Source organism: Oncorhynchus tshawytscha, linkage group LG08 (assembly GCF_018296145.1).
Source record: "Oncorhynchus tshawytscha isolate Ot180627B linkage group LG08, Otsh_v2.0, whole genome shotgun sequence".
Taxonomy (NCBI): Eukaryota; Metazoa; Chordata; class Actinopteri; order Salmoniformes; family Salmonidae; genus Oncorhynchus; species Oncorhynchus tshawytscha.
Genome location: NC_056436.1, coordinates 27,082,285 through 27,098,329, shown reverse-complemented (window position 1 = coordinate 27,098,329; position 16,045 = coordinate 27,082,285). Strand labels below are relative to the sequence as shown.

Genomic DNA, 16,045 nt, shown 5'->3' with positions numbered 1-16,045 from the left:
TCTAAAGCCATGACATAATTTTCTGGATTTTTCCAAGCTGTTTGAAGGCAGTCAACTTAGTGTATGTCAATTTCTGACCCACCGGAATTGTGATACAGTGAATTATAAGTGAAATAATCTATCTGTAAACAATTGTTGGAAAAATGTATTGTGTCAAGCACAAAGTAGATGTCCTAACCGACTTGCCAAAACTATAGTTTGTTAACAAGAAATTTGTGGAGTGGTTGAACTACGAGTTTTAATGACTCCAACCTAAGTGTATGTAAGCTTCTGCCTTCAACTGTATATGTGCATATATATAATGACGATTACAACAATACTGAATGAACAATGAACACTTTTATTTTAACTTACTATAATATATAAATAAAATCTATTTAGTCTCAAATAAATAATGAAACATGTTCAATTTGGTTTAAATAATGCAAAAACACAGTGTTGGAGAAGAAAGTAACTCCTCACTTTAGAATGATTGACTCCATGTTGACTGATCATTATTTTTCGGGTCCTCTCCTCCTGCAGACACCAAGCCACCCATCCCCCCGATGTTCACCCCAGCCTCCAGCACCCTACCCTGGCCTGTCATCATCGGCATCCCTGCTAGCATGGTGTTCATCTTTGGTACAGTGCTACTGTGGTTCTGCCAGAGTAAGAAGCACTGTTCCCCTCCCAGCACTCCGGCTGCGGCTGCCCAGGTCCTGCAGGCCTCCCACCGGCTGCCCTACCAGGAGAGGGACAGGAGCTGTGTGGCCCACTTCTCCACTTCCTCCAGCCCAGAGAAGGACTGCCTGGGCTCCATAAACTATGAGGAGTATCTGGCTCAGCAGCAGCTTCTCCTCACTCAGGGGGTCTCTGCCCTACCCCCCAAAATCTACCCCAAAATCTACCCAGACATCCACACTCACATCCACTCCCACGTGGATGGGAAGGTGCACCAACACATTCACTTTCAGTGTTAGCCATGTGCCAAATATAATAATATATGCCATTTAGCCAAAGCAACTTATAGTCATGCGTGTATACATTTTAAGTATGGGTGGTCCCAGGAAACGAACCCACTATCCTGATGTAGCAAGAAACATGCTCTACCAACTGAGCTACAGAGGACCAAATGTAATGTTGTCCCCTTCTCTGCGCCTCTGAAGAATGGCATCGTACAGTGAGGGTCTGAGCTGTGGACTGAACCTCAGAGAACAGCTCTCTGGTTGTACCTGCATACCTGCCTAGTCCTTGGTGCAACTTGTTTCATATCAACACCACTAAAAGACATCAAACCCCGATGTGCACTTTGTACACAAATCCCCAAGGGATTCTGCAATGTGTTAACGGCTATTCAGACTTACTGAGAGGGCTATGGGTCGTTCCACCAATTTGGTGCCTTTTGAGAAGTTTTTTTTTAAATTTAATTTTACATTCTCTCATAAAGATCACATGTTCGACTTCATAAAAAGGTTTTCCCATCTCGAGAGTTAAAGCTAGAATTCTTAGTTGCTACATCCATTTTTGGAGTTTTAAATGAATGATATACACTGCACAAAACATTAAGAACACCTGCTCTTTCCATGACTAACCAGGTGAAAGGTATGATTCCTTATTAAATTCCTGTTAAATTCACTTCATTCAGCGTAGATGAAGGGGAGACAGGTTAAAGAAGGGTTTTTAAGCTTGGGGAGCTCTGAGGTACCTGAACACATGAGAAAATAATCACGCATGCATATCATCACATTTACGTAGTGACGTAGAGTAGAGGCACTTACAGAAGTTGCACACATAGGCAAAATGTTGTGGCCAAGAGTCCAGGTATTTTTGGGCCTTTTATAAACGCATTTCATGCGATTCTACATCATTTTACATGACTGGAGATTTTTGCATATATTTTTTCAATGCCGCGTTTGGGAACTCGGAGAACTCAGAGCTGGGAAATCTCCAACTTCAGTACATTCAAGACAACTAGGAAATCGGTAAAAAAAAAAAACGAGCTCCGAATGGGAAAAATATTTATTTATATACTTTTAAAATATATATATATTTTTTTACCCTTTTTCTCCCCAATTTGTAGTTACAGTCTTGTCTCATCGCTGCAACTCCCGTACTGACTCGTGGCACAGCTAGTCTGAAAATTATCATCTAGGATGTTGGTAAAAGCCTTTGGTTAGTATCATAGCAAGGAAACAAATCATAGCAAGGAAACAAAACACATAGCCGATTTAAATTATTTACGACAACAGCCCTAATGTTGAAATCAATCATTGTCATCCAGTCACGTTTATGATCCTGTTCTAGCAGGATCCGGCTCAAATTAAGCACCGAAGTCAACATGGGCCAGCATCCCTGTGGAACTCTAGAGTCAATGCCCTGACGAATTGAGGCTGTTCTGAGGGCAAAACCGGGTGCAACTCAAAATTAGGAAGTTGTTCCTAATTTGTATACTCAGGGTATATTCATACATTTAAAAAAAATAATAATATAACGTATAAATGCCTCATGAGCTTAGTTTAGCAGTCGTACCCCATCAGAACCCAAAAAGATAAGCTTATTTTACTCCAATGTTTGTAAAAAATTTAAATGTAAAGAAAAAAACCTGTATTGCCTCAAAACATGAATTTGTATATAATGGATGGTCAGTTCTTGCATCCATACCTCTGTTTAGGAATTTGAGAGTGGTTACATTTCTCTAGGCACATCCCTCAGTTTATAACTAGGGTTTAAGATTGATGGTGAAAACTTGGGGTTAAGTGTGTTAAAATCTTCCTAGAAGTCACAAAGGGTGCATGGAGAGATTCTCCAAGTTGTCGATATGAAAGAGGTATTTCATTTATTATAACAGGTTTATAAAATCCAATATTGTACTCAATTGGCACTCATTTTGTGGAACAACCCATATCCATCAGTAACTGTGCTGTTTACCCATCTCAACTAACCTAGAGGGGTTAGGGTCAGTTTAGACCTTTACCTCTAAACCTGTTGTAGGGCACAAGATAAGATAAGCTCTGCTAGGTGATGTTAAAGGACGCATGGAATGTAATACAAAAGGGCTGGTTTTACACTCATACTCAGGTCAGCCCTTTGATGAAAAAAAAATGTTTAATTGATTGAATGCACATCCATTTAACCCTGACCACTAGTGTCCATCAATAATCCTGTTTCATTTCACTCACAGTCACCCCTGAAGGCCTCAAAGGGCTATATGAAAATAGATAGGTAGCATTTTTGGGGGATATTTGAATCATGTCCATATCGAAGACTGCAAAGAATAATATTGCGCCAATGTTGACTGTTTGACTGGACTCGATACATATCACTGTCGGAATCCAAATGTTACTTAGGTTACCACCACTACTAGCCTTTTGTATGTGTTTTATAGAATCCTTGCAAGAGGTATGAGGTCAAAAATATCCCCAGTGTTGCAGTGAATATATGTAACACCATTGGGACTGCAGTCCAATCCAACAACAATTGATATAGATGTAGTCATTTTATATGGATTTTAAAAGAGGCGTGTATTTAATTTATTTTGATATGGAAATGTATTGTTTATTTTTCAAAGTCAGGCATTTTGAATATTTTGAATGTGTAGGATTATGTTTACTGTAGTTGCAATGTAAAGTATACAGTGCATTTGTAAAGTATTCAGACCCCTTGACTTTTTATACATTTTGTTACATTACAGCCTTATTCTAAAATATATTAAATTGTTTTTTTTCTCATCTACACACAATACCCCATAATGCAAAGCAAAAACAGGTTTAGACATTTTAGCAAATTTATAAAAAATTGAAAACTGAAATATCACATTTACATAAGTATTCAGACCCTTTACTCAGTACTTTAAAGCTTCTTTGCCAGTGATTACAGCCTCGGGTCTTTTTGGGTATGACGCTACAAGCTTGGCACACATGTATTTGATGAGTTTCTCCCATTCTCTGCAGATCCTCTCAAGCTCTGTCAGGTTTAATGGGCAGCATCGGAGAACAGCTATTTTCAGGTCGGGTTCAAGTCCAGGCTCTGGCTGGGCTACTCAAGGATATTGAGACTTGTCCTGAAGCCACACCTGCATTGCTTTGGCTGTGTGCTTAGAGTTGTTGTCTTGTTGGGACATGACCCTTCACCTGCTCTGGATCAGGTTTTCATGAAGGATTTCTCTGTAATTTTATTTTTAGGGGGTGTATCAGCCTTTTCTCTGTAATTTGCGCCATTCATATTTCTCTCGATCCTGACTAGTCTCCCAGTCCCTTCCGCTGAAAAACATGCCCACAGCATGATGCTGCCACCACCATGCTTCACCGTAGGGATGGCGCCAGGTTTCCTCCAGCCATGACACTTGACATTCAGGCCAAAGAGTTCAATCTAGTTTCTCATGGTCTGAGTCTTTAGGTGCCTTTTGGCAAATGCCAAGCAGGCTGTCATGTGCTTTTTACTGAGTCGTCATTCCATCTGGCAACTCTACCATAAAGGCCTGATTGGTGGAGTGCTGCAGAGATGGTTGTCCTTTGGGAAGGTTATCCCATCTTCAGAGGAACTCTGGAGGGCTGTCAGAATGACCATCGGGTTCTTGGTCACCTCCCTGACCAAGGACATTCTCGCCCAAATGCTCAGTTTGTAAAGGAACAGTCTTGGTGGTTCCAAACTTCTTCCATTTAGGAATGGAGGCCACTGTTATTGGGGACCTTCAATGTTGCAGACACTTTTTGGGGACCCTTCCCCATAAGGCTGCAACGTAACAAAACGAGGAAAAAGTCAAGGGGTCTGATTACTTCCCGAATGCACTGTAGTTCATATATTAAAAGGTAGACTCAGCGACATGACGTTTCCACAAGCAGCACCGCAGATACGTAGATGAGTGAGATGCAAGACATCTCAGTCAGTGCATTTTTTAATTGAATGTTTATTTAAACTAGGCAAGTCAATTAAGAACATTCTTATTTTACAATGATGGCCTACCACGGCCAAACCTTGCCCTAACCCGGACGATGCTGGGCCAATTGTGCGCTGCCCATGTGCAGGGGTTCACTTCAAGCTGTTCACAGCGTGGTAGCCGCAGGATCAAAACAGTGGAGACATTGAGCCTCATGCTTCAATGCTCTTTGTTGCAGAAATTGACCCACTGCGGTTTACTTTCTGCTGAGTCTACCTTTGACATTGCCAACCAGGTTAATCATATTTAGTTTATATGCAAGTACTTACACAATTGGTTATGTTTGACAATCTTATCGATGTGCCCCATTAAAAGTAGGAAGTCATTTGAAGTTTGATTAAAGGACAAGCAAATTTACACTTCGTTCATGGCCTCAATTCAAGGTTCTCTGTTCCTGTGAAGCACGTGTCACTCATTCCATGGCGAACCTAGGATTTTTGCTCCTCCCTGGTACTTAATTGATGAAAAGGTCACTAATTAGTAAGGAATGCCTCAACTTTCTGGCTGAACTTACTTTCTGTTGAAACACTAGGTCCTACTAGAAATGCTTGGTTGCCGTCTCAATGATAAAATCACATGTATAATATGAAGGACCGTGGTGAGAAAAGTTTGAATGACCACTGTGCAAGAACTTTCCCAAGTCTGAAAATGATCGAGTTTGGTAAAAGCCTCTGGTCTGCCTAACTGCTTAAAGTTACACAGGATGCCACTGGGAATGAGGTCAGTGACTAGAGCCGGGACCAGTGTCCCAATACTTGTTTCCTTGATATGATACCAACAACTCGGATTTCAATTCTTTAGGAACAAACAGCCCTAATGTTGGAAACAATCGTCATCCAGTCACATTCATTTTCCAAGCTGTAGCACACAATATTTTACATACAGCAGGTTAAGAAGCAGACTTTTCATTTTTGCCATTGAAAAAAAATAACCCAATACTGGTATTGTCCCAGTCTTAATTAAGTTACCAGTCTTTCTAGAAAGGGACCATCAGGAGGCTCCTACAAAAGTTAATACTTTCCTCCCAACTTGGCTAGAAAACCTAGTCATCTATACAGGGTGAGACAGGGCAGCCAGGGCCAGTGGTACTGGAATGAATGAATGACTGGATAGATAGGACAGAGCGCTCGTTCTCAAACTGACTAGCATTTCTCCCCTCACCACAGTCAACTCAGATCTAGGAAGGATTTTCTTTCGTTTAGGATGTGCATTGTCCTGCTCAGGGAGTGATGACACTCCACTGCCCAGGGAAGAAGGAAAGCATTGTATAAGGGCATCCCATTTGTTTTTTTGTAAGCATTGTAGACCGGGATGAGCTTTGGCTCTAGAGAGAAGAGGGATAAGGAAGCTACTGAATGGTTGACATTAACAGCACAGCACTAGAAACATCTAAGGAAGAACACTTAGCTACTGTTCTGAAATAAGTACAAATGTCACAGCTATGCGCAATTGGAACTTGCAATAACACGCATGAAACTAAAGAGTTCAAAATACTATGGTAAACAGCGCCTCCACGTGGCTGAAAAATTTGGGATGCAAAGATTTTAAAATAAACTTGCAAGGCGCTACAACTGATCTTGATTAGTGAAACAATTTTATTACAGTAATAAAGACCGACATTGATAAAAGGAACCAACATGAATCAGTAGAATAGAAATCTAGTGAAATACTATCATGGCACTTGATCTCCAATCAAGAGCAACAAAACATATTTACAAAGCACTATTCACACACTTGTTCATCAGGACCACCACATACTCAAATTTGTAAAAAATCTTGACAACCTAACAGACATACGGTTGAACTCAGCCCTTCTGGACTTTAGCTATTAGTTCATCGCAAAGGTTGGTGAGTTCTTCAGTCTCTTTTACCTGAGGGGACAGAAAATCAGCAAGGAGGAAAACAAAATCAACAATCATAAGTGCAAAAAACTTTTCTGAACAAATGAAACCGATAAAGGCAGCCTCATGGACTACTTCAGATTGAGGTGACTTACTTTCTGGTCAAGGCTCTTCTCCAGTGACTGGGCCTTTAGCTGCTCCCTGCGCAGCTGGGCCTGAAGTGCAGCGACTTCAGACTTTAATTTGGAGCGCACCTCCGCAATCTCTCCATTTGCCCTGAGGATAAGAGTAAGTCAGCCCAGTGAACCTACACAAAGCCCAGCAACTAAACAATTCTGTAACTATTTTGCACAGAGTATAGTTTGATGAGTCTTACAGGCTAATTTTCTGCTCTGCATGGGCTTTCAGGGTCTGGTAGCGCTGCTCCTCCTCCTTGATCCTAGCCAGGTAATCTTGAGCACATTTCTTCAGCATCTCTTCATTCTTAATATGGGCACACACATTTAAAACCCTAGGTCATGATGTTGGCAAAGCAAAGTATCGGACCTACACATACCCTTTTAATTTCTTCCTTCATAGCAATGTTACTTTCCTACACCAAAGCCGAGCCCTGTGTTTTGCACAATCATGTGAAAAGGAAAGAGTATCCTGTAATGAAAGAGCTATAAAAGGGATTCTGGCATTTAAGCTATTTTTCTACTTAGTCAGATTAAGTTTTGGATACCATTGTAGGTCTGCGTGCAATAGAAGCAAGTTGGAGATCGTTTTGCGAGCAAATGTTACTAGCGTCAGCACAATGACTGGAGGTCTACAGGAACAGTAAACAACCTCCAACTTACTTCCTACTGCACACAGATAAAGCAGTATCCACAAGTTCATAGACTCTCAGCAAGGTAGAAAAGCAGCTTAATTTCCAGAATCTTGCAATATCCCATTTAAATCCAGGCATTTCACATGGTGCAAAACACTGGGCCCAATGCATAGTTCATGACATCCCTTTTCATGCTGACCTTTATGTAACCCTCGATGACCTCTTTGTATTTGTCTAGTCTCTTGAAGAGATCTGAGAAGGACCGCTCCATTGCATTCAGGTCCTCTGATAACTGTTCCTTCTCCTGCAGGACTTTAGTGATGTCAGCCTGGGCCTTCTCCGTCTCCCTCTGTTTATCAGCTGCCAGAGACAATGACATTACACCAAGCCATGCATTTGACATGAAAATTACATTTCAAAACATTTCTCTGATAACTTTCCAAATTGCATTACAACGTACCCAATATCTGAGCGATTGTGGCTTCAAATGCTGACATGATTTTCCTGCAAAAACAAAAAGCAGTGATATTTAGAATTGTTATAGGTCTGAAATCAGTGACCAAATACTAAGCTTAAATGCTTACCCCATTTCATGATTATCCTGAGATAGCGTGTCATGCTTCGATTTCCATTCATCCGCATTCTCCTTTGCCTATAAAAAATAAACCCTTGTAAATTAATGCTGATTGGATTGAAAAGGGATGAGTGAAACATTGGAGGAAAACAAACACCTACTTGTTTCTGGATCTTGGCAATGGCAACATTCATGTCTTGCTGACTGTATTTCAGCACCTCTATGATGTTATCATCAGGGTTGGCTGGTTGGGGGAAAGTAGGGACCAGATTCTCAAGAACAGGGGAATTCGTCACAAGAGTCTGAGGACCAACAACTTGAACCTATAAAGGAAGTGAAGACCTCCATTTAACAGTTTTCCCACATTATTACATTATAGTAGGATCTTTGACAGGTAACTTACAGGTGGTAGGTCATGAAGCAGTTTAGGGTTGACAGATTTCAGTCCATTCACCTCATCGGTTCCAGTCTTCTGGGTCTCCACACTGAAAGAAACATCCCTCACTTGGCGCAAACACCTTGATATTCACCATTGCATTTCAAACTCATTTTAGTGACAAACTACAGATTAAGTATGCTCTCAATTCTAGACCAAATAAACACTTATTTACAACTCGAGCATCTTAAGATGAACACAAGGCATTTCTTTTCAGTCAGATGGTAAAAAAAAGCCTGTGATTAGGACCAGGAGAGTAACATACCGTGAAGCAAAGGGAGCAGGTCGTGGGAGGTTGTTGAGTCCTGCAGGGACTCCAGACTTATTGGGGCTCTCCCGCATTAGTGGGTCAAATTTGAGGTACAGTGATTGTTTTCTCAGTGCCGACTCCTTAAACTGAATATAAAATGAAAAGTAATTGAGGAAGCCGAAAGCCTAAAATGCAAAACAAACCATGTAATAACAGTCGATTTATAAAAGGTACAAAGCATATACTTACAGTGCTGGACCCAAACTGCTCCAGGTAGTCCATCTGCCTGTCAAAGTCATTTGCCATGACTGGAGGGAAGGAGGGACTATAGTTAGTCAAAAAGCAAAGGCGAAGTCGACATTACCGCAACTAAAATGCATTTGTCAATTTATTTGACTTACATGTGGTTCCAGGAACAAAGTCCTCATTAAATTCTGACATGTCATTCTGTGGGGTCTGCTCAAATTGGCAGAGTTCCAAGGGTTCTGGAGTGCTTAGCGAAGGTTGGTCAGGTTTAGTTGGAGGTTCCTGCTCTTTTCCAGAGGAAGGATCCTGAACTTCAGAAGAGTCCATCTGAAGCGTCAGATTCTGTGGAATGTTGTCCTACAATTGGAGAGAGAATGTCACCCAAGTAGTCACACTACAATTAATTAAAACATTTTTAAACAAATTTTAAAAGGCTTACAATTCCTTTTACGGCAGAACGATCAGGTTCATATCCAGCAATAGAAACACTGAAAACAGAACATAAGAGTGGTGTAGCTACATTAAGGTGATATCTACAAGCTCACAAACAAAATGATAATGCTTTACATATAAATCAAGACTTTGTTAAAAAAAATTGGGATAATAATAAAGTTGCAGCAAAATGAAAATGAACTTACATTAGTGATGGTGCAGTTTCTTGCTGAACAGGCTCTGCCACTTTCTCAGGGTAGACAGCCACCCTGACTGAGGTTGGTACCTTGTCATCTGGACTGGATTTCACCGTACAGACTGTAGATTCAGTCATTTTTACATTTGTACCAAATGGATTGACACTTGGGTCAAATTTATCAAAGTCAAAGTTGTACTTGCCCTTGGGAAGAGGAATTTCATAATCAGTATTGACCAATGGCTTCACTGGAGATTCCTTGGATTGAGCAGGTTCTTTTTTTTCTGTAGGTACAGCCTTTTTCCATGTCGGCTTCAAAACAGGCCTTTTGTCAAACTTCTTGGGGGGAGGGTTGACCTCGCTGTCATCAAAATTTAACTCAAGTTTCACTGCACCATCCTTGGAAGGGGCTGCACTGGGTTGAGGTACGGATTCTTCAGCTGGCTTGCTGGTCTCTTCGGGAGCAGTTGACAATGGTGCAATAGGGTTAATCTCTGGCTGGACAGGTGCCTCTAGGACAGGCTGAACCACCTCAAGCATGGCTGCAGGCTCTTCAACTTCCACCTTTTGAGGGTCATCGCATGGCCGCTTCCTTCCAAGCACAGGGGAATTCTGCAATTTGGAGCCTCCCGTTTGGAAAGGGTTGACTGAATCAAGGTTGTCAAAATCAAATTCATATGTACCTTTTGGCGGCAGAGGAGTCTCCTCAGCTGTAGAGGTGATGGCCACAGCATCTTCAACTGACTTGGAAGTCTCCTTCGGTGCATTAGGTTTAATTTCTGGCTGGACAGGTGCTTCTAGGACAGGCTGAACCACCTCAAGCATGGCTGCTGGTTCCATTTCCTTTACTGCAGACTCTTCAACTTCCACCTTTTCAGGGTCATTGCATGGTAGCTTCATTCCAAGCACAGGGGAATTCTGCAATTTGGAGCCTCCCGTTTGGAAAGGGTTGACTGAATCAAGGTTGTCAAAATCAAATTCATATGTACCTTTTGGCGGCAGAGGAGTCTCCTCAGCTGTAGAGGTGATGGCCACAGCATCTTCAACTGACTTGGAAGTCTCCTTCGGTGCAATAGGTTTAATTTCTGGCTGGACAGGTGCTTCTAGGACAGGCTGAACCACCTCAAGCATGGCTGCTGGTTCCATTTCCTTTACTGCAGACTCTTCAACTTCCACCTTTTCAGGGTCATTGCATGGTAGCTTCATTCCAAGCACAGGGGAATTCTGCAATTTGGAGCCTCCCGTTTGGAAAGGGTTGACTGAATCAAGGTTGTCAAAATCAAATTCATATGTACCTTTTGGCGGCAGAGGAGTCTCCTCAGCTGTAGAGGTGATGGCCACAGCATCTTCAACTGACTTGGAAGTCTCCTTCGGTGCAATAGGTTTAATTTCTGGCTGGACAGGTGCTTCTAGGACAGGCTGAACCACCTCAAGCATGGCTGCTGGTTCCATTTCCTTTACTGCAGACTCTTCAACTTCCACCTTTTTAGGGTCATTGCATGGTAGCTTCATTCCAAGCACAGGGGAATTCTGCAATTTGGAGCCTCCCGTTTGGAAAGGGTTGACTGAATCAAGGTTGTCAAAATCAAATTCGTATGTACCTTTTGGTGGCAGAGGAGTCTCCTCGGCTGTAGAGATGATAGCCACAGCTTGATCTGGGTCGAGGTTAACTGATGGTACAGTTTCTTCCTCACCAGAGTTGGATAACTTCTCGGCTGGGTCCTTCATCATGGTAATCACTCTGCTATCTGTTGAGCACATATCGGCTGAGAAGTCAGCAAGAGAATTTTCCACTGATGGCATGAACGGGAGTGTATCATCCAGTGCCTTTTCATTCCTGTCAGAAACTGCTTCAATGACATTACGTTCACGCTGTTCTTCAGCCTTTTGAGTTTCAACTAGCTCACTGAGCCTTGCTGGGGAGAGGACCATTTTAGTAGACCCTTGGAAGGGATTGATGGCATCAAGGTTGTCAAAATACAGCTGACAACCTCCTTTACTCTGCATATCATCATCAGGATAGGACGACACATTTGTGAAGTCTGTAGTAAAATAATTTGAAAATCAAGTAAACATTATGCTTGAAGTAGTTAATGTGACAATGTAGTATCATGTAATGAATCTTGAAACTTTGGCCAATCAGATGCTTTACCTGATTTTGCTACATCAACAAGCCCATTGGTTTCTAGAGGTACCACCCTGTAAAAATACGAGAGGACAGATACCAGAATATGAATCAGCTTTCTGCTGATGTGACACACACACACACACACACACACACACACATATAAAATAAAAAAAAACATATACTTACTCTTCGGGTGATGTAAACTGCAATGTATCCAGGGCTTTACTACAGTCATCCAGGCTTTCTATCTTAAGGGACTTTGTTGGTGATACTATTCTCTTAGTGAGAGGGTCTCTTCTTGGAGTCTGAAAACAAACCTGAAAGCAAAACCCAAAGGGGTATCTGAAAACAAATGCTAACAGGTAAACCTAACGTGGTTAGAGTGTGCAACTTTCTTTCTATACAGTTTACTCGCCATGAGTCAACAACTTTCCAAAACATTGTGTAAGCTCATGCTTTTTACTAGACTAATCAGTCAAGCATAGATCCTCATAGTCACAAGACTATACAGAGGGAATTATTCTGGAACATTTGAAATTACTTTCAAGTCTGGGCTTCATGATAACATATTCTGTACCTTTCCGCCCTTTGCTATAGTTTTGTTTGACAGGTTCTCTGCCTGAGACTGGCGAAGAATGGAGGGCCTCCCAGTCGGCTGATCAAAAGAAAAGATGTCACAAATTGTCTCTGAATTGCTCTGCTTTCTTCCAGTGCAGACCCCACGATTCTCATCATTTACAGCAGTAGAACTCATCCTATAAAGAAAAACACACAGAAGTGAGGGAACTGAAGCAAAAGTTGTCAACATCTAATAGACATCTGGGAACAGTGATAAGAGTGAGTGAAGCACATCATTTAGATTGAATGGTCTTGTCTGAAGCCCATATCTGAGCTGTAGACACCACACCTCCGATGTTGTGTATTTTATTTATTTAAAACAAAAAAAAACACATTTATTTAACTAGGCAAGTCAGATAAATTCTTATTTCCAATGACGGCTTACACCGGCCAAACATGGAAGACGCTGGGCCAATTGTGTGCTGCCCTATGGGACTCCCAATCGCATCCGGATGTGATACAGCCTAGATCTAGCTACAGTGCAGTCGGAAAGTATTCAGACCACTTCCCTTTAGAATAAGGCCTTATTATATAATGTATTAAAATTGTCCACCCCTCCCCAATCTACACACAAGACCATCACAACAAAGCAAAAACAGGTTTAGAAATGTTGGCTATTACAAATAGATTTACATAAGTATTCAGACCCGTTGCTGTGTCTCAAAATTAATTCAATTGAATTTCCAGAAGAACAACCATCGCTGCAGCACTCCACAAATCAGGCCTTCATGGTACAATGGCCAGACGGAAGCCACTCAGTAGAAGGCACATGACAGTCTGCGTGGAGTTAACCAAAAGGCACCTTAAGGACTGACCACAACAAAGAAGATTCTGTGGTCTGATGGTCTGGAGGAAACTTGGCACCATCCAGACAGTGAAGCATGTTGGTGGCAACATCATGCCGTGGGGATGTTTTTCAGCATCAGGGACTGAGAGACTAGTCAGTATTAAGGCAAAGATGAACAGCACAAGGTCAAGATACTTGATGAAATCCTGCACCAGTGTTCAGGACCTCAGACAGGGGCAAAGGTTCACCTTCCAACAGGACAACGACCCAAAGCACACAGCCAAGACGTAGGAGTGATGTCAGAACAAGTCTGAATGTCCTTGAGTGGCCCAGCCAGAGGCAGGACTTGAACCCGATCAAACAGCTCTGGAGAGACCTGAAAATAGCTGTTCAGCGACGCTCCCCAGCCAACCTGACAGCATCTGCGGAGAATGGGAGAAACTCCCCAAATACAGGTGTGCCAAGCTTGAAGCATCATACCGACGAAGACGCAAAGCTGTAATCGCTGCCAAAGGTGCATCAAAGTACTGAGTGGAGGGTGTGAGTACTTATGTAAATGTGAGTTTATTTTAACATTATCAAACATTTCTAAACCTGTTTGCTTTGTCATGGGGTATTGTGTTTAGATTGAGGGGGAAAACAATTTTAGAATAAGGCTGTAACATAAGTCAAGGGGTCTGAATACATTCTAAATGCACCATAAGTGTATGGTGTTTGGATCCTTGTTGACAATGAATGCGTGTAAACAGCAACACAGAAGTAATGTGCAATTAACTTTGAGAGAAAAGGTTTAAGAGTCATGTGGCTACCAGTGGGGAGAAATACATATTCATCAGGCCACAATAGGTGTCTCTGAAACATTTTTTTTTACTAACATTAACTTCCAAGGTACTGGCTGAATTCATATGACCAGATAGTGAATTGCAGACATGACTGTAGTATACAGTATTTACTGTAGTATTCTTTGTAGTGTTTTCATTTGGAATTCTTCAGTTTGACCAAAATGTAATTTTCCTTCGTGAATAGTCAACTAAACTAACGTTAACACGAATGCACCATTTTTGTTTAAACCTCTACAGGGTCGGTGGGTCCCCCGTGGGACGGTTGAGCTAACAGACTAATACGATTAGCATGAGGTAGTAAGTAACAAGAACATACATATCTGATATTGGCAGAAAGCTTAAATTCTTGTTCATCTAACTGCACTGTCCAAGTTACAGTAGCTATTACAGTGAAGAATCTCATGCTAAATGGTATCAAGAATATGCTTATCCTTGCTTCAGGAAGTTATATTTGGGTATGCCATTTTCGGTTCATTTTAAGTTTGGAACAATGCCATGAGCTAGTCTTGCTATTGTCTTGTGTAAGTGCAGTAATGTCTGATTGCGAAAAAAAAAAGTCTTTACAAATTGTCATTGCACTGACATCACCTAGGTAATGTTAACAAACTCAAATAGAGCTTGCTCACATTACATAACTAACATCTATTCATCAACACATTAGCCCTGTAATACGCAAACTGGTAGTCAAAATCCAATTTTATTAGTCACACGCATCAAATACAACAGGTGAAATGCTTACTTACTAGTCCCTAAACACCAATGCAGTTAAAAAAAAACAAATAACTAATTTAAGAGCAGCAGTAAAATAACAGCGAGACTATATACACAGGGGGATATCTGTACAGAGTCAATGTGCGGGGGCACTGGTTAGTTGAGGTATTATATACACATGTGGGTAGAGTTATTAAGTGACTATACATTGATAACAGTAGCAGTCGTGTGAAAAAGGGAGGGCAATGAAAAGTCTGGGTAGCCATTTGATTAGGTGTTCAGGTGTCTTATGGCTTGGGTAGAAGCTGTTTAGAAGTCTTTTGGACCTAGACTTAGCGCTCAGGTACGCTGGAGTCGGACACTTTTTAGGGCCTTCCTCTGACACAACCTGGTATAGAGGTCCTGGATGGCAGGGAGAATGGCCCTAGTGATGTACTGGGCAGTTCGCACTACCCTAGTTGGCTACCGTTTGTGGGCTCCCAAGTGGCCCAGCAGTCTAAGGCACTGCATCTCAGTGCAAGAGTCCTCACTACACTCCCTGGTTCGAATCCAGGCTGTATCACATCCGGCCGTGATTGGGAGTCTCATAGGGCGGAGCACAATTGGCTGAGCGTCGTCCGGGTTTGGCCGTCACTGTAAATAAGAACGTGCTTAACTGACTTGGCTAATTAAATAAAAGGTTAAATAACAATATTAAATGTTAACGTCAAACGTTATCGGACGTTATCAGCTGCTGCCAATGCGGGTCAGAAGCTCGCGTTGACACTACTATAACCAGCTAACTTAAGACAGTTAACGTTATCCAATGTAATTTTGCTAGTTAGGAAGTTTAGCGTAACAACAATTACCCGTTTTGAATTATATTTTGCCCTCAGTAAGTAGGACTCAGGCAGAAAGGAAACTAAAGTCAGTTAGCGAGTTAGCTAACGTTACTGTACGCAACGTTAACTTTAGTTAAGTTTCTAGCGTCAGGCTACAACTTAAGAAATGATGTGAGATAGATGAATTTAAAAGCAGTTCCCCAATAATGCCAGATAGCTACATACCTCAATTCAAGTCAGACAAACAGAAAATAACTTCTCTAGCCGGTAACAACCTCCACACACAGTTCACGTTTTCGAAATTCCCTCGATGAGCAAGTGACCAGTAGATTTCGAATTTAAACGCCTCGATTTGGACCAATTAAATAAACAGAAAAAAAGGAAATAGGGCGGAGCTGCTTACGAAATAGCCAATAGCGTTGCATGACTTTGAACCA

The 16,045-nt window shown here is 41.6% G+C and overlaps 2 protein-coding genes across 4 annotated transcripts in view; one reads left to right on the top strand and one right to left on the bottom strand.

Annotated features, from left to right (window-relative positions):
• Window positions 1-3,643, top strand: part of LOC112256753 (fibroblast growth factor receptor-like 1) — a 54,823-nt gene extending 51,180 nt beyond the window's left edge. The window contains exon 7 of the mRNA XM_024430222.2: window positions 523-3,643. Within this exon, the coding sequence (XP_024285990.1) occupies window positions 523-959 (437 nt within the window). The 3' untranslated portion in view covers window positions 960-3,643. The remainder of the gene's footprint in view (window positions 1-522) is intronic.
• A 2,847-nt stretch (window positions 3,644-6,490) lies between these two features.
• On the bottom strand, window positions 6,491-15,958 carry LOC112256754 (transforming acidic coiled-coil-containing protein 3). 3 transcript variants are annotated; one of them, XM_024430224.2, is made up of 18 exons: window positions 15,834-15,958; window positions 12,407-12,584; window positions 12,016-12,146; window positions 11,854-11,900; window positions 9,905-11,743; window positions 9,712-9,823; window positions 9,513-9,561; window positions 9,229-9,430; window positions 9,077-9,135; window positions 8,843-8,973; window positions 8,545-8,626; window positions 8,303-8,464; window positions 8,152-8,219; window positions 8,028-8,071; window positions 7,767-7,927; window positions 7,133-7,239; window positions 6,912-7,032; window positions 6,491-6,786 (listed from the first exon to the last, which is right to left on the bottom strand). In XM_024430224.2, exons 2-18 carry the CDS (start codon window positions 12,581-12,583, stop codon window positions 6,721-6,723), a joined length of 3,558 nt encoding a protein of 1,185 aa, XP_024285992.2. In that variant the 5' UTR covers window position 12,584; window positions 15,834-15,958; the 3' UTR covers window positions 6,491-6,720. The 3 variants fall into 3 exon arrangements, with proteins under 3 accessions (XP_024285992.2, XP_024285991.2, XP_024285993.2); XM_024430223.2 differs by having other exon boundaries at window positions 9,712-11,743; XM_024430225.2 differs by having other exon boundaries at window positions 9,712-11,449.
• Between the last annotated feature and the right edge of the window lie 87 nt (window positions 15,959-16,045).

Coding starts and splice junctions, on each gene's coding strand:
- LOC112256754 (XM_024430223.2), bottom strand. CDS start 12,583: ATGAGTTCTACTGCTGTAAATGATGAGAATCGTGGGGTCTGCACTGGA. Junction 12,147..12,406: donor CTATAGCAAAGGGCGGAAAG/GTACAGAATATG, acceptor TTTTGCTTTCAG/GTTTGTTTTCAGACTCCAAG. Junction 11,901..12,015: donor CAGTTTACATCACCCGAAGA/GTAAGTATATGT, acceptor GTATTTTTACAG/GGTGGTACCTCTAGAAACCA.